Source organism: Mycetomoellerius zeteki, unplaced genomic scaffold, assembly GCF_001594055.1.
Source record: "Mycetomoellerius zeteki isolate Tzet28-1 unplaced genomic scaffold, Tzet1.0 scaffold96, whole genome shotgun sequence".
NCBI lineage: Eukaryota > Metazoa > Arthropoda > Insecta > Hymenoptera > Formicidae > Mycetomoellerius > Mycetomoellerius zeteki.
The window spans coordinates 55,423-74,129 of record NW_017257999.1 but is presented as its reverse complement, the minus strand read 5'-3'; the positions used below and the strand labels follow the sequence as shown (position 1 = coordinate 74,129).

The following is an 18,707-nucleotide window of genomic DNA, read 5'->3' as shown; positions in this document are numbered from 1 at the left end:
GGTCCAGGTTTCTTTCTTTGCTTCGGTACGTCATCAGATAATGACTTACGTTTTGTTGCAGGGCTCTTACTATTACGTGATTTCTTTGTCTTCGGTGACTTCTTAAATTTTAGGGCATCCTTCTTAGGAATATAATTATCTCCTAAAACATTCAATCAATATCTATAATTGCATAATCATTATTTTTATTTGTACATTACATGAAATATTTAATAAATTATAGTAATTTTCTCTTTTGTAACTCAAAAAATGAGTTGTATAATACCAATATCGAACGCGGCAATTAAAAATATAAAAATTAATTAAATCATTATTAAATCGCTAGAAAATCTTAGTAAGTCGTTATTATATCTCAGATGCAAGTCATAATAGATAGAAAGTTAACAACAGTATAACAGTTATGTGTAAATAAAATAAAATGCATGGATAATGCACTTTATTTAATTTACACATAGCTATTATACTGCTTAAACTCTCGTCAGTCAATGTAAAATGAATAAAATTATTCCTCTTCTAGTCAATTTCATAATCAGTTATAGCTGAAATTAATTAGAATATATTTTGGAGATAACTTTGGATATTTATTTACATAAAAAAGATAAAATATCTTAATTAAAGAATATAAAAAATAAACCGTCAAACTATATTTAAGGAAAAGTCAGCATAATTCAAATTTATAAAATCAGCTATTCGGAATAGCGCTGATTGGTTGCTTCAATGACGCATTCTCTTTTCCGCAAAGTGTGATTTCACCATTACATGAAGCACATGATGTATCGTTTTATCCTTCTTTATTATTTGGTGAACAACAAGGACAAATGATGCATCATGTATTTAATGTGTAACTCGGAACGTACCCTAACATTCCGTGCGAGCGTACTAAACCTTTAGACCATCAAGGCTTCCTTATTATTCCTCGCAATAACTCATATACGAGTATTTAGAAGTACGCATGACCACATGTATAAACATTAAATTATTAAATTGCTCAATTTAATTTGTGATATTACTATAGCAGTTCAATCGTCTTGCGTTTTCAAAACCGAAAATAATTTCGGCGCGCAGTTTAAGGACTACATGTATGTATGTAATAAATTCACACAGAATTATTTCATTACTAAAAATCTAATTTGACCGTTTAGGATCCTTATTTCATAATCGTTGTGTAGTCACATAACGACTTTATTAAAAACTATATTGTTTTAACTGTCGTTCGACATTTGTATTATATACCGTACAAAATAATAAGTTTTTGTTAACATTGATAATGATCTGATTATTCTAGATGGAAAAGTCTGTTTAATTGTTTATCAAATTTGTTTATAAAATTTAGCACACAATAATCTAGTTCGTTACCTATTATTATTAAATTTTACTTCTGATCTTTATAATTTTTTTGTGAAATATTTTATTTACATTTGGCTTATTTTATGCAAAAAATTGCTTCTGCTTTGGTTACATTACGATTTATTTGTGTACGATATTTATTTTATAAAAATATAAAGATGTTATGTTACCTGAATCAGAATCCTTCTCTCCATCATCATTCATATCGTCAGCCTCATTCATTACGTACTCATCTTCGCTTTCACCAGTCTTTCTCATCATCAATGCTTTTTTCAGCTCCTGTAAAATAATCAAGATTTGATACACGTGATAATTTCGTTAAAGTTAAAAATCACTCACCTCCTCGCTATCTGACGCCATTTCTTCTCGATAATTGATTTTTCGTCCTCGAGTCCGTCTGCCTAATATTTCTTCTTCTTCTTGTTTGTTTTCGTCTGGAAGTCCACCATAAATAATCTGTAAAGAATAAAATTTGATAAAATTAATATTGTTTGAAAATGAACGCCTATAATCAGGATTGGCAATGTTACCTCATAAAAATAGCGCGTTACCATTACCATTCTTTTTCCTAAAAAGTAACTCGTTATCGTTACTCGTTATTGATTTGCAACAGTAACTCGTTACTGTTACCGTCACTTAAAGTATAACGAGTACTTTTTCGTTAATTTTTTTTTCTTGACACTTAATAGAATATTATAGCGTTTTTCATTGGCAGAACTTGTGCGCATTAAAGCTATTGTACACTACTCTAATCTGAATGTAAAAATGAGATAGATCAGTTGAAAATGCCTAAAGTATATTTTCTCAAATAGCATAATAAAATGTATTGAGGATTTCGCGGTTTAACTCGTTTCTATAAATTTTTATTAAACATACATCTTTACATCGATTTGTGTTACAACGGCTTTAAAGTGCACTGAGTACGCACTAGTTCTGCCAATGAAAAACGCTATTACATGCAGATTTTTGCACTAAATATAAAAAAGATGTCAGAATTCTCTTTTAGTAGAGGAATAAAGCTCGAAAACTGATAAATGTATATAAGTAACTTGTAACGGCAACGACATTACAAGTAACGCGTTATTTGCCAACCCTGCTCATAATTAATCGTTAATAAATAAAAAATAAAGATACGAAATATACATACTTTTCGTCTAATAGCGGGAGCTTTTTTCGGTTTAGGGACAATGTCCTAAAAAAATAACATTGAATATTAAATTTTTTAAACAATAGTTAATTAAAATGTACTTACCTTTTTGATTTTCTGAATCGGTACTATTTCTGACGGCTGCTGAATTTGTGGAACCGGGACATCTGAAGTAGCAGCAGTTACTGTTACTGCTGCTACTGTTGCTGCTGCTGTTGGTTCTTGTAATCTATCATCTTTTATTTCAACATTGCCTTCGCCTAAAGAAGTTTCAAAATTTTCTTGTTCATTAACGTCCATTATCTCATTTAGAGTATTGAAGTCTTGTAAATTAGGTTCACATTGTGCTTTAATTTTCGGCTCATCTTCTTCGTCATTTTCGCTCTGATTATCAGATTCTATTATACGTTTTCTCTTTTTTTTCTTCTTGCCCTTTGTTTTAGGTACTGTCCTGACTCTACATGTTGATATTGTTCTGCTTCTGCAACAATTTAAAAAAATAATATTTTAAACATTTTTTTGTATAATAATGTTTTTAATATATTATATTATTTTTTAATATATTATTACGCATTTCGTACTTTTTCTTTCTCTGCCTCCACGAATTATCGCTATCTTCGCTATCGGAATCTCCCCACATGGATCGCGATTTTTTTCTCTTTGGTCGATCACTCTCGTCACTATCATCGTTAACTAAAAAAAAAGTTTATTTAAATAATTTTTTAAAGTTTTATTTTATAATTATAATCAAATATTTTATTATTAAAACTAATATAAATAATTAAAATAACTTAGATGATGTAAATTATAGTATTTCAAAAATTCTGTATGTTTATTTTAATTCTTTAAATTGTACTTCTATAAATTAAATGCATAAATGGATAATCATTTAAAAAATAATTTTAAATCTTCAGATAAAAATTTAATAATTATTTATGTAAAATTTGTACAAGATATTTGTATAAAATCCAGATGACATGTGGTTTCATGTGAAAGTAGTCAATTGTAGGACAAGTTCTGGGTTTAATCTTTATTCTTATCCCTCTTATAGCTCAGTTTATAAAAACTTGATTAAAAATTTTTTGAGTGAAAAAAATATGAAATGATCATAACCGATTTCAGGAATAAATTAATAAATATATATAGAAGATATATAGATATTAAAAAGTAGAATAAACAGTTTTATTGCCAAAACTTACTAAAATCATCATCGTAGGCCCTAGTCATGCGCGCCCTGGTAGATCTTCTAACAGGTCGCAAATCACCCTTTCTACCACGTCGTTTTACATCGGCAAAGCTGTCATCAGATGATGTGATATGATCATCAAAGTCCTCCTCTTCGTCGGAGCTTGTACCCTTGAAATCTTCGTCACTATCCGGGTCGTCTTCACTGCTTATGTCGAGGCTATTTAGCTTTCGATGTTTCTTACGTGCTAGTAATCGTATTTTGTTCCTAACAACCGCTTTTCGTTCCTCCATATCATCGATCACATCTTCATTCTCAATCTTATATTCTTCATCGCTTTCTTTTTCCGGCTTTGATTCTATATCGTCCTTGTCCTCTTCCAATTGCGTCATCTTTAATGCTTCAGCCTGTAAAATAAATAAATATAGCATATTGTATCTGATAATACGTATCACGTATTCCTACTTTATATATCTGTTTATAATTATTTCCACCTACCTGTGCCTCTTCCTTTTCCGCGTTAACTATCGTTGCAATATCCTTCCCTCTTCCCTGATTGCCAGCACCTTGAACCGCTTCAACTTCATCTTGAATTGCAGCATTAATCATATCATCATATTCATTAAACTTGTAAGTGCTGGCGCATCGACGTTCTCGTAACTGATAAACTGGCTCACTTTCCTCACTACTCGATATTTCAGAACTGGTGCCCGAGGAAGAAGATTCTGAAGATTCTAGAAAAACAGATTAATATCGCGTAAACTATGATACACAATAATATTAATTAACACAATGTCATTATTTAAAAGAATTTAAACAAACGCAATATAAAGTACATGATATTCACCGTTGTCTGACTCTTGACTGGATGCTTGCGATCCTTTCGATCCGTGTTGTGTTTCGCCTTTATGAAGTACATTATCCAGACTTATGCCGACAAAAGCCAATCGCTTCTTTCGTAGCACTTCATTCTCATGTCTTTTTGTTAACTGATCCAGTGTTTTTAGAGTCTCCCGTAATTTGGTCACCAATAAAGTCTTAAAAGATGATTTTATTAAGTACATTTATACATATATATGAAAACCTTGTGAAAAGTGTGCAATATTTACGTATTTGTGTACGGACAATTCACAAAATAATTGTACAAAAATAATAGAAGATTGTATAAAGAAAAAGATAAACTTACATGTTGGCACGGAGGGCAGAACCAATCACCTTCGGGTATAAGCATAAGAGCTGGTCGAAGACAGGAGCAATGCCAACCTTTATCGCAAGAATCACATAAAAGAATCCATTCGGGATGATCAGCCTTGCCACATTTCTGACAGGCATACTCATCTTCAGCTTCCTCGACATGACTTTGGGCTAATGGAAAATAAATATAGTAGAATAGTCAAATAAGAGTCCCATTATATAAATTTCTCCTTAACAAAGAACTTACCCTTTTGTGCTGTTCTAGCACGTCTTAAAGGTTGAGGCTCTTGATCCTTCTCGAGATCGCTCTCAGGAGAAAATTCATGATCACTTTTAAACAATAAAGATCCTTCGCTCTCCATATCTTCGTCCATATCCTCTTCTTCATCTTCATTATCATTCTCTTCGTCACTGCTAGACCCAGATGAACTCTGCCATGGGTTCGCTTCGTTAAATTTAGCAAGCATCTTCTTTTTCTTCCTCTTTCGACGTCTCTTTTTGGACTTTTTCTCCTTTTCAATTTCCTTTATGATAATTTCCTCCTCGCTTTCCGGCTATGCGACACATAAGAATTACTTACATATATATACATTATAGTTACAATTTTTTGTATGTTTAACATAAAATAATTAATTACCTTCTGCTTCTTTCTTTTTTTCTTTTCTGATTCCTTTTTCTCTTCTATCTCACGCATAGATTCCTCCTCGATTCTACGCCTATCTGCTTGTTCCTTTATTTTCAACTGCGCTATTCTTCTTGATTGCCTGACAGGCATCTCATCCTGTGCTGGTGATTCCGTCTCCAACGAGATATCTCTACCTATTTCTAAGCCTAAGACCATTTTTCCTGTAAAAATTTTTTTTCAATTAACAGACTGTCACAAATACTGCATGGACTCACAAGACATCATTATACGTATATATACTTACGTTTTTTCCGTTTCTTCTGTGCTGTATTTAAAGTATCATTAGGTGTTTCATCGAGATGAGCACCAGGCGACGTCTGATCGACCTGAAATTCTGTGAGCTTTGGCCGACTCGGACGTCCACCACCCCGGAAACCGCGCCTCTTTCTACCCCTAGGACGACCCCTAATCTTTTTGTCGTTCGCCATTGTTTGCATAATGTTCGGATCACCACCGCTGTCCTCTTTATTCGCGTGCTCCGCTGCATTATCAGGATCACATTTCACAGCCTCGTCCTCGGAGCTCACCGCCACTCCACGACTTTCCTCGATGGACTTTCGTAATTCTTTATCCGGTATACGTTTTGCGCGTAACTTCATCCTTTTACCACCCATCATCTCTTCGTCTTCTTGTTTCGTTGCTCCATCCTCGGAATTCGATTCATGAGCGCTGTTTCGCCGCTTTCGCGAGACCTTTGGCATTTCTGTAGTGCTGTCCAATTTCCATCCCTCATAAACCAAATCAGATGCCGGTTTTACGCGAATACTTATCTTAGGAGTGTCAGACGCATCTTCGGTAATATTCTTTAAAGCGTCATCGGTGCACGCTAAGGGATCTGTTTCTTCCGGTACATTAAAGACATCTTCATTATCCACGCCTGTTGAATCATCAGAAGCTTCAGAAATATTTTTCATCTCGATGTCCTGAATTTCGGAAAGTTCTTCCCTTTCTGCAGTTTCTAAATCGACCTTCTTCGAATCTTCGGCTACAGCCACGGAATCGTTTACCATACCGAAATCATTTTGAAACAATTGTGTTGTAGAGATCATTGATCTCGTTTCATCCTCGATTTGTGGCTTTAACTTTTCGGCCTTATTGGACGTATCTAAAGTCTTAGGCGTTTGCATATCGGGATCTGTTAAATTTCCCAGTGTCTTATCATCGGTTTCCATATACGGAGGCTTAGACTTTAACGGAGGAACATCTTCTATATCCGAGGCATCGATCAGCCTCTTACTGGCTTCTTTCTTTGGATCAGATTTTACAGTACCAATTTCTGAAATAATCTCCTGAGCGGAAAATGTCGTCGATTCATTATTTGCATCTGAAGGCTCATTCTTATCAAAATGTTCCGTAATCTTATTTACATTCATGTTTATATTAAAAGGCTCATTTTGATTGTTGCAACTGTCCAAGTTATTAACATTGTCCATCTTCGTGGACATTGAATTTGAATTATACAAGGCATCCAAAGACATGCTTCCTTCTAAACTTGCACTCTCAGTTTTCCACGTGTGTGATTTATCCACATCTAAAGTATTATCCAACTTTGTTAGCATAATATCCGATTCTGTTTGAATCAATGGTAAATTCACCTCTTCCGTAAACGGCTTAGTTAAACATTCTCCTTGCGACTTCTCGTCCCATTTATTGTCTTCATTACCACGGTCGAGATCTTCTTTAAATCTTTTGCACGGAATAGGCAATTCCTCAGAATTAAGTTCATTTACACTTTTCGATTTTGCGATATTCTCGATATCTAAACTGACATCCAATTTTTCGTCCACATTTTTTGCTTGCTCTGTTATATGAAGTACGTCAGTCACTTGATTGTCCGTAGCATTAAATTCCGTGCTTTCTCGAGTAAACGAAACCTTTGTGCTTTTATTGGCATCACTTTCGTTAAAATCATTTTTAGATATTAAACAATCTGCCTTTTCCATTGTCTCAAGAATATCTCGAGTGGCTTGCATCTGGACTGTTTTTGTATTATCAATCAAATTGTTGAGATATTCTCTACTTTTCTCACTATGACCGATAGTCATCTCAAAACTTTTGCTCTGAAGAGATTCAGTTGTCTCCTCAGTCGTGACCGGAGCTACTGAAAACTTCATCACATCTGACATTTCTGACACTTTAGAATCATCAGTAGTAGGAATATCCTGAATATTCGTTTCCTCTTGAAGTTCATCCTTACTTAAAAGCATTGTTGATTGATCAGTTGAACGATATTCAAAGTTATTGCAGGCAGATTTGACTTGTGTTTCGTCGGCACATTTTTCTTTAATGTTTATGTCTTGCTCTATGACTACATCTTGATTCAATATTTTTGTTTCTAAAGGTTCTTCTAACTGTTGTTCGGTAGACGCTGATTCTTGAGGCACATCAGAAACTAAATTTGCGCTGTCGATATCTTTTTCTTTATCAGGTGATTTTTCGTACTGCTCTTTATCCGTTTTTTGCTCTATCAGGGCAACAGCACAATCTTTAGAATCGTTTATTTGTGTCACATCAGGTTTAAAAACGTCATCGCTACCATTATCATTGGAATCGCTATCATAATTTGCAACTAGTGATTGTTTGTTAACATTCACGACCTTTACTTGTGATTCCTGAGAAATTGTATCTACAGTGTTTGTTTCCGATTGTTCGACAGTTAGAGCTGTTGTATCTATCTCTGATTTTTTGTTTGTAACGTTTTCAGCAACCTTTTCACTTACATTAATTTTACAGACATCCTCCGCAATTATCGTATCTTGTTGATCGGTATTACAAGTTTTACTCTCGTCTTTTACGATTAACTCTTTAAAATTGTTAGAAGCTCTGCTCTCTGCATCAACTTCAGATTTCTCTTTCTCCAAGATTTCAGTTTTCGTCACTGATAAATCAATTTCGGACTGACAAGATTCATGTTCAATATTCGTAAGAACTGAAGTTTCTTTTCCAAATCCTGTTGATTCTTGCATTGTATCTTCTCGCATTGTATCTTCTTGCATTGTAACTTCTTGTATTTTATCTTCTTCCATTTTATCTTCTTGCATTTTATCTTCTTGCATTATATTTTCTTGTATTGTATTTTCTTGCATTGTAACTTCTTGCGTTGTATCTTCTTGCATTGTATCTTTTGGCGTTGTATTTCCTGATTTTTCATCATTCATTGCAGTCTCCTCAGTTTCTTTATAAGATTCGTTCGATTCAGACACACGATCATCTATAACCATCTCACCATTCGAATCTTGATCAATGCAAGAACTGGGATTTTCAGAAATATTGTCCGCGTATTCGCTTGTAGACTGAACTAAATTAGATGAGCTTATTTCTTTCATAGTTTCGACGTTATCAGACTTGGACTGTTCACAAATATTCGTTTCAGGCACCGTTACAGGCGAAATGTTGAACGTAGAAGGCTTATCAGTATCAGACGAAGTGTTTTCAACTTTTTCATCATCTATTCGCACAGGTTCGCTCTCTTGAGATGAAGAGTCTTGTGCAGAGGCATCGTCTGAACTGCTTATAGTAGGAACTACATTGTGTTTATCACTTTCTCGAACCGATTCCAAACTGGTCATCACAGAACTTTCAGGAAGATGTGTTTCAGAATGTATATCGAACACAGTATCATTAACTTGCACATCGTTCAATCCTTTGTCTTTAATTTCTTCAGAATCACCTGATCCATCATCTTGGGTTCCTACATCCGATAATGCATCAGTTCTTTCGCTATTCTTATCGTAGTTAACACACAACGAATCAGCATCAGAACCAGTGAGGCCTTTCATCTTCTCGTTGTCCGTGTCGGTTGAATGATCTTCCTGACCATCGATTTCAGAGAAATTGTCATTCTTGTCACTCTGCTTGTCACAACTCTCTCCGATGGAATCTAGATCGGTTTTCTCAAGCCTGTTTGCTTCCTGATAACTCGCAGATTCCACTTCATTAGTGGAATTCGAATCTAATGGTTCGTTCGATTTGTTAACGTCCTCGAATTCCCTGAGATCAGCTAGCTCTGCTTGCGAATTTTGTGTAAGTGGAGATAAAGACGAATGCGCTATTGTTTCTTCAATTCTGTTTTGTTCTTCGTTACAAACATTTGTACTATCAGACTGATAATCGTTCTCGTTTTTAGAATCTTCGGCCAGTAGTTTATCGTCTTTATCATCCAATAGCTGCGATGTTACATCGTCCGATCCTTTAAAAGAATCTTCTTGACTCTCTATACTTACAAGATTTTCAGAATCGATAGACTGATCGCATTGCGATGGTTCGACAATCCCACATTCTGCTGGTTGAACATTGGGTTCGCTATTCGAACTGATTTTAATTGAATCTTCTTCAGTCATATTTATGTCATTAATACTTTCAGTTATCACTTCTGACGTAGGACTTGTATGCAATTTTGTGCAGTCATCCTCTCTCACTTCTTTATCAACACAAACAGATTCTTGCACACTTGACTCTTTGCTCGCTTCTATTTCAACTTGCGCGACAGATGAACTAGCAGCATTGTACTCGGACGCGGTGTTTGGATCTATGGATCTATTGGGCGTCAAAGTCTCTTCCTTTATTTGATCCCATGTGTTACTTGGCGCTTCAATTTTTTCGATATCTTTGCTATTATTTCCGCATAAAACGCTGTCAGATTCCAAAGTAAATACATCCGATTTCAACGAATTATTGTTTGTTTGCGTCAAATCAAAATCTTCCGTCTTGTACGAATAAACAGTATCATCCGCTGACTTCGACGAAGACACGCATTCATATTGCACAGTGTCCGTTTTATCGTGAATGGACGTAGTCAGGCTTTGTTCCGACTGAGATCCTAATTCATCGGATTTCGAAGTGTACGAAATGCAATTGGGACCGAAAAAAAATCTCGGCGGAGATGCAGCTGCTGGTTTGCATTCGTTATTCGTTATTTCGGGAGTATCTGGTTCGCGCGAAACCACGCTACTCATATCAAATAAGTTTTGTGTAATGGCTGAATCTGTCGTAGGTTCAGGATCTGTACATGGTTTCGGTTCTTGCAAAGTGTCCGCTTGGCACGATGATATCGACGAGTCGCACTGCACAGGCTCTTGAAGTGTACAGTCTCTTTCCTGTTTCGTCGTACTTATATTTTCCGAACTTACGTCGGACACTTGTAATTTAACACTATCTTCGATGGCTTCACTGCTTGGGTTTACAAGGTCATCTACTTTAACATCTTGATCCACATCACCGGAATTCTCGTGCCTAGTTTTGGCCGATTCAGCATCCACATTCAGCAGTTTCTCTTCCACATTATCACGCTCGTGATCATCTGTATTTTTCTTCAGTGATATGTTTCCTTCGTTTGATATGATACTGCTGTCACATTCTTTCTTCTCTTCTGGTTTTCCCACGTCCCACCTGGACAACCTTTTGACAGGACCGGTTGTACTTTTAGGTATTATCTGGACGCCTAACGTGTGCTTAAACTTTGGCTTTTCTTGTATAGAATCTACTATTTGACAATTATCGTTTACGCTTACATTAGACTGTGGATAATTTCTATTTAATTTTACAGGGGTTTTCGACAGTATCGAACCCGTAGATACCTCGTCTTCGGTTAAAACCTTATTCTGCGACAGCGTCGTGGTAGCTGAGTCAGGTTCAGTTTTTGATTCGTTGCTTTCTTTATTGTCAGTAGGCGTGTCGTCGCCGGGATTACCCGTCCCGCACTCCGCGCCGGAACCCTCGCCGTAGAAAAAAGTCGTCGGTTCCTCTATAGCCTCTCCAACAATGGGATTTACTGCGTCGCAGTCGCTGCCAGATCCCTCTCCTTGCACCATCATTATAGGCTCCTCGATAGCCTCACTCACCTCGTCTCTCCAGTTGCCACTCATCATCGGTCTCTTGTCTATAGAGCCCCTGATTGGAATTACATCCGCCCTTATCCTCTTCAGCATATCTTGCTGTATATCGTCATCCTCTATAGGACGTTTCAGGGGTGCACTGTTCATCCTCAGCGTCGTGATCTTGCTGGGATCGGAAAGTATCGCATAACTTGGTAATCTGTGCTCGTCCTTGGCAGGTAATCTAGCTGTATTATGATAGGGCGTCTCATACGCGGTGAACGGCATTTGTCTCTTGCTCAAATCAGCCACCATCACATGATTACGTAACATTACGCTACGCGCATCGTATGGCAGATTCGACACTTCTGGTTTGTTCACCTTCTTCGTACTTAGATCCATTTCTCGATGCTGGAAATCTTGCGTCCTGTAACCAGGAGAAGGCAAATCCATTGTTTTTCCCAATTTTCGACTAGAAAGATCAATTCCAGAGAAATCCACTGGTCTGTTTTGCTCGTTTGCGTTTTCCCAACCACGCGGTGACGTTGACAAGTCTATGCCTCTATGACTCCTGTGCGTTGCCGACTTTTCGGATTGATTTCTCGCGCAAAAATCTTGTGGCAGCCTATCATCCTCTCCGTTTACCATATTTCCCAACATACTACTTGATCTTGCTAAAGTTTCTGCAATCTTTTCCAGAGATTTCGGCCCACTTGGCTTCTCCAATTTCTCTGACTGTATCCTCACAAGATTTGCAGCTAATTGGTCGATTGGTTTGACGGATAGTTTACTGTGCCCCACAGAAATGGAATCTGTAGTCGAGAAAGGTAGACTGTTCTTGTTAGACAATTTCTCGAGGGCCTTTATCTCGTCGGAAAGACCGTGTTTCTTCATCGCGTTTAAGGGCGCGATAACAGATGTCGGACTTACTAACTTTTCTTCTGGCGGTTGCTTCAATTCCGCAATATTTACTAGTTTCAATGGAGATGAAGTAATAACAGGCGTTTCTATAGATTTTAACGGTGCCGGTTCTTCAACTTCAGCTTTTATAACACCGGTCTGTTGTATTATTGAGGGTTTGCTTTCTGATACCAAGAAAGCGGACGTTTCGTCAGTAGTCTCTCTGTGGCTCGCATCTTCCAATTTTGCATCCACTTTCGTGTTTAGCGTTTTTAAATTAGTCGCCGACGAAGATGAATCATTTGTACACCTTGATTCTGTGCTCGGAGTTTGTACCATTTCTTGAGAATCGTCTTCCTCCGTAATCTGCTTAGAACTTTCATCATTCGTCATATCTTCTTCTTCCGCGTCAATATCTTCTTCTTCGTCAACTTCTTCTTTTTCAGTTTCATTAATGGTAGCATTCTGAACCTGATCTTGATCATGTTCTCGTTCATCCTCTAACTCATCACTTCTACCGTTTGGTAGCTGCTTCATCTCGCCGTTTTCTTGCACAACTTCGTCTTCTAAGCTTGGAGACGTTGTTACTTGTCCAGTGTCAATTATAGGTTTCTCAGAGATTTCCAAACTGTTGCTATCCTCATTAATTGGTATAGCCCCGATTTCGCCATTTGACAAGGTACTTATAAGATTAACAACACCTTCTCGATCCCTATTATGAATAACATATGCATTGATAGATATAAAGAATAATAATAAATGACAATACAAATAATAATAGCTTCAGCACATATTAATATATAAATAACAATTTAGCTTTTGTTAATATTTAACTTAGTATATAAGACAGACTTACTGAGCTACTAATTCCCAATTCTCTTCATCTAAATCTTCCCTATAAACTCTTATGTTGCATTCTTCATCCAGCTGACACCAGTACGCTAATCCACTTTTGTCCCTTCCTAAAGGTTCCACACGCAACTCGTTTGCTGCCAATTTGTTTACTTCATTCTTAAACTTTTGATTTAAGTCAAATTGTGTTTCCAATAATACCTAAAATAGAAAAAATATTTAGTATTATATATAAGGTAGATTAACTATTTGATCCTATAGACAACAGAAAAAAAAGAAAATACAATTATATGATTCATACTTTAAGTAAACGCAGTTTAACAGCAATACGAGCTTTCTTGTAACTGAAGCGTTCAAGTTCCCATCCATCCTGGTTAGAGTACGTGTGGCAAAACTTGACTAGCGCCCTTTCCCACTTTTCTGGTGACACGGATTTACGTGTTTTTCGCAACAACTTGATGTGCAGATCTATTAATTCTTGCGACACTAAAAAAAATATAAATTTATAAGAAACAAAAGAGAAACAGTCATATATATATTTTTTTTTACTGCAAGTGTATATACATACACAATTAGCTTTCGAATTACAAGATTTTATTGCTTCAATATAGTCATGAATTTGTATGGAAAAGTCCCAATACATATTTATTTAAATCTCTGATAAGATATTTATTAAAATAACACCTAATATATAAAATAATTAAAATCAAATCAAATTGATGAAAAAACGTTACCCAAAAAATACATTTCTCCAAATTTAAATTAAATTTAAGATGCTATAGATAAACAATTTGAACCTAAAGCGTAAATCATGAATGGAAATTCGAATAACGTGACAAAAAATTGAGTACTCCTTTATTTACGTATTCTATAGTTAAAGGAAACAATCGTCGGCGGATTCCGGAACGCTTAGGTCGGGATCAATCAATGATGTTTCCCAGAAATCGGAGCGGAGCAGCGTAAGCGCGTTGCTTGTAAATTCGTAATCACGTGTAACCGACAAGCTGACAAGGTGGCAGCACGCGGCAGAACAACAACGTGAAACCCCCCCGTGTCTCACGGCTGTATCTGTCAATAGCAACGCTTCGCGGAGGGAACGTGTCATTAGGCCGTTCAGGTCGGCGCGAAACCGCGCGGAACGCGAGGGAGGGACGCGTAGAGAGGGACGGCCTGTGGTTACCTATACCGATATCTCGCGCCAAGCCGCTCGCACACACCAAAACAAAAAGCAGCGGTGGAGACGGAGACGACAGCGGCGGTGGCGACGATGACGGCTGCCCGTTCCCACTGTCCGCCGTTCTTGCTCCTCGAAGGAAACGAGAGAACGACTGCCTCCACCGCCGGAACGAATCAACAAACGGATGAACAGACAAAACGAACGAACGAGGCCTCGCAGTCGAAGCGGAGACGTACGAAAGAAACTAATAGTACGCGCTTAGACGACTGGCCTCTCGCGGGGGCGGGTCGCTGTCGTTCCCTCTCGCTTCCTCCCGTGCACCTCCTCGCAAACTCCATCTCTCTTCCCCTCACCGTCTAGTGGCGTATATACAACACGACTGTGTCTCTCTTTCTCTCTCTCTCTCTGTCCCTCCCTTCCTCCCGCGCGCGCGAGAGCACGTACACACAAGTGTATAAAGAGAAAGAGAGAGAGAGAGAGAGAGATGGATAGATACAGACTGGAGCAGAGACCCACCTTCTTGCGTATTCTCGAGCATCTCCTGGAGCCGAGCGATGTCCGGATAGATGATGCCGCAGGACTTGCCGAAGCAGGCGAGAAATGAGCAGATCACCGCGAAATTTGGGTCACTCGCGCAAGAGGCTTCGTTATCGGACGCCATTTTTCCGACCGCTTCTCGCCGTTGGGCCCCGTCGCCACCGCCACCGCCGCCACCACCACCGCCGCCACCACCACCGTCACCTCCGTCGTCGCCGCCGTCGTTGCAATCGTCGTCGCCACCGCCGTCAAAGCAGGCGACGCACACTATTATGTTAAACGGCCCGACTCGCCGTGTATCCCATTTTCCCCACACACGGAGCAGCCGCCGATCACTAGTGCCAATAACGTCAACACCAACACCACCAGCGACGGCAATAACACAGGAGTAGCAGCGACGTAACGTGACAAACTGCGCGCGCGCGCGCGCGCGTGCTTAATCGGACCGGCACCGTCGTCAGCAGGTAGTCAGTCGCCGGGCGTCCCGATGCCGAATTGCCGACGCTTCCCGCTTCCTCGCCACTCTCGTCCTCCTCTACCTCGTTGAGATGCGCCGCTCGCTCGCTCGCTCGCTCCGTGTCGTGTCTCGGTTGTCTCGCTTCGCGCGCCTCCTCTACCTGCCACTACTCGCCGCGCGCGGACGAGGGGACGAGAGAGAAAAGGCGGAGGAGGAGCGAGGAGGGGGGGGGGAGGGGGAGTGGAGCGGAGGGATCACAACCACACGCTCGGTGAGAGAAAAAGAGAGAGAGAGACGGAGGTACTCTCTCCTCCGCCCTCCCTCGAGAACGACAAGCGAAAAGAAGCGGCGCCGCCACTTCTGCCTTTCTCTCTCTCTCTCTCTCTCTCCTCCTCTTTCTTTTTTCCTCCCGCGCTCTTTATATCGGATCTTTGGATATTTCCGTCCTTCTCGCTGTATGTAACGTTCTTCCTTCTTCCTTTTCGCACCTTTTTTCTCTCTCTCTCTCTCTTTTTCTTTTTAACAAGAATCACGGACACAAACACATCACGCGCTAAAACTCTCTAGGTTCTTTCCCTTTCGCCCTTTCCGTTTTTTCTCTCCTTCTTTTGCAAAGCGCCACACACGCACACGCACACTCGATGTCTCACTTCGTCGATGTTGAGAGCGCGCGCACGTACGCACGCACGTCGCCGTCGACGACGACGACGACGACGTTATAGTCAAGGATTACGTGCACGTAATCCGCGATCCGAGACAAGTATCGCGCGCGACACGAGCGAAACAGTTTCACTACGAAGTTGCGCGGGTGGAGACGCTCGCGTCCTAGACGAACGTTATGTGTGACGCCGCGATCGCCGAGTCACCGGGTACACACGAACGGCGCAGAAACGACCACCACGACGACGAAACGCAGCACTGGACATCGCCTTCGGGATTGGAAACACTCCGGGGGTTCTCAACCTAGACGACAGACGCATTACTGTGCCAGGGCCGTAACCTGCGGAAAGTAATGGCCTGGAGTAGGGTTATCAGCCGTATCCTTGAGAGAGAGAGAGAGAGAGAGAGAGAGAGAGAGAGAGAGTACATGTATTCTTTTTGAGATCGTAAAACTTCTTAAAATTTTATATTTATAAAATTATACTAAGAAGCATGTGTCAATAAAAGATTATGTTTTAGAAATTTTATTTTATTAAATACTTACATTTTATAATAAAAATGTAGGTATTTAATTTGTGTATAAAAAAATATACTCTTCTCCTTCACGGATCGTCTTTTTTTTTTTAAATATACATATATACCTATTGTTTTCTCTCTCTTATAATTCAGATATGATAATCTTAGTCTAGAGTGACTGATGACATTTGATCATTTTATATATGTGTGATCGATGATTAATTTAATCAATTCTTTGAGGGGTACATTTTTTCTACCTGACGAATTCCTGTGAAATTCTACGTTTTTTGGATCGCTGATTATGAAACTGAAGTCAGATTTAAAAAATTCGAAATGACAGATTCAATACGTATATAGGGATAAATTAGTGTAAATCTGAATAAATACATTTTCATTCAGATTTATATTTTCCACAAAATTGCATTTTCAGTTTTCGACTTTTTCAGAAAGATAAAAGTCCAAACTTCAATGTTAAACCTTTCTAAAGTTGCTGAAATTTGATTTATGCGTTATAAATTTAAAAAAAATAGCCAAAAAATATTTTTGAAGAGTTTCAATTTTTTTCTTGGAAACCTTACATGAAAGAAAATTTTTCCAATTTTTGAAGTTATATTCGTATTCTATTCAGCACATCCTATTTATTAACGAATGATCTTTCATGACAAAAATGCAAAAAACTCGTTACAATTTTTTTTACACAGTAGACCAATAATTTTTTATAAAAAAATCTACCGTGCAAAAAATTCTGAAAAATATATATTTTCACATATGAAGAATATTTAATAAAATTTTCAACCTCTTATCTTAAATACTTTCTGAGAAACCACACTTTTTGTAAAAAAAAATACCCTGTTTTCCAACTTTATTTCTTTATAAATGATTAGAAAAGAACAATCGGATATAATGCTCATGGAAAACATGTAAAGTAAATAATAATATATCAGAAAAATGTAAAATCATAATTGGTTTCATTAAAGTGAGCAGAGAATACATCTTAAAAATGAAGAAAAAAAAGGTGGAAAGTATACTTCCCCCCTCAAAGGATTAAAAGAATTGCTTATGGAAAAATTTCAAATATACATATTTGACCAGAAAAAGTGTTCTGTCTATTTATTATGTTAATAACATTTTACAAATATTTTAACTTAATTGCAAAAATCAATTAAGTTAACAATGGTTGCGTTCAGCAGAAAAAGCAGTTTTGTAAAATTCTTTATTTAAAAACTGTTGTAAAATTTTTCAATATAAGTAGTTTCTTGCCTTTGATTTCTTATTGATCTAAATATATAAATCATATTGAAGAATTTTTTACAATAATTTTAGTTGTAAAGCTGTTGTCTCTGTTGAATGTAGCCACTGTTTTGAATCGCTAGGTTTTAAACACAAACGAATTGAATTCAGGAGACATATAATCAGCAATTATTTATTTAATGAAGTATTGTGAAATTCGTTTAATTTTATTTTATGCTAAAATTATTACTTTTTTTTATTGTGGAATTATTTAATTATTAAATATTTCTGAAACGATTGTTCATATACGTATACAAGCGCAGCGCTAACGTTATTAAACTTTTAAAAAAGTTAACGGTACGCGTCTTTATTCGCTTTTACGAGTTCAGAAAAAAATCGCTTGTTTCTATCTTTATAAAGAAACATTTTTCATAGAAATTAATAGAGAACCGTCAATATTTCTATGTAAAATTAATGCGTGGAAAAAGTCCGTAGGATTTAAAATAAAATCAGTGTTTTCACAGATAACATTTCTTTATACCCTTTATATCAAATCTTTGCAGATGAATGGAAGAATCAAAGGATAATTTTCAAATAAAAATATTCAAAAATATTACTTTTGTAAAATAAAATCAAAAAGTCAAACTGACGAGTATACTCTGTCCTAAATTTATTTGTAGGAACACAAACAAACAAAATATATAACACATATGATTTAATTCTTTATTATTTTGCAATAAGTTCAGGGATTCTCAATCGATTTGATCCACTCCTGATCGTACCTGGCAGTCTTTAAGCCGCGTCCACGAGAACATTTCTTTCTCTATCTTTCTTGTTACTCTCTCTTTCTTTCTGTTATTATCTTCCTAATCACGCATGAAGCCGATGTTCGTTCGGGTCTGATCGGCGAATCATTTTCGTCGTCACGATAAGTTCACGTGTCACTGTCGAAAACGGAGGTCGCTTGGAAAGAGCGCGAAAACTTTACAAGCTAAAATATAAGCTG

At 37.5% G+C, this 18,707-nt stretch overlaps 1 protein-coding gene across 1 annotated transcript in view; it reads right to left on the bottom strand.

The window, feature by feature from the left end:
• The window catches only part of LOC108730770 (uncharacterized), a 24,418-nt gene extending 8,060 nt beyond the window's left edge, over positions 1-16,358 (bottom strand). Inside the window, exons 1-12 of the mRNA XM_018460694.1 lie at positions 14,818-16,358; positions 13,426-13,610; positions 13,129-13,325; positions 5,804-12,984; positions 5,512-5,720; positions 5,122-5,428; positions 4,867-5,045; positions 4,528-4,717; positions 4,179-4,414; positions 3,694-4,087; positions 3,076-3,187; positions 2,662-2,975 (exon numbers count right to left, since the gene is read on the bottom strand). Coding sequence (XP_018316196.1) covers positions 2,662-2,975; positions 3,076-3,187; positions 3,694-4,087; positions 4,179-4,414; positions 4,528-4,717; positions 4,867-5,045; positions 5,122-5,428; positions 5,512-5,720; positions 5,804-12,984; positions 13,129-13,325; positions 13,426-13,610; positions 14,818-14,962 — 9,649 coding nt within the window. The 5' untranslated portion in view covers positions 14,963-16,358. The remainder of the gene's footprint in view (positions 1-2,661; positions 2,976-3,075; positions 3,188-3,693; positions 4,088-4,178; positions 4,415-4,527; positions 4,718-4,866; positions 5,046-5,121; positions 5,429-5,511; positions 5,721-5,803; positions 12,985-13,128; positions 13,326-13,425; positions 13,611-14,817) is intronic.
• Positions 16,359-18,707: the final 2,349 nt, after the last annotated feature.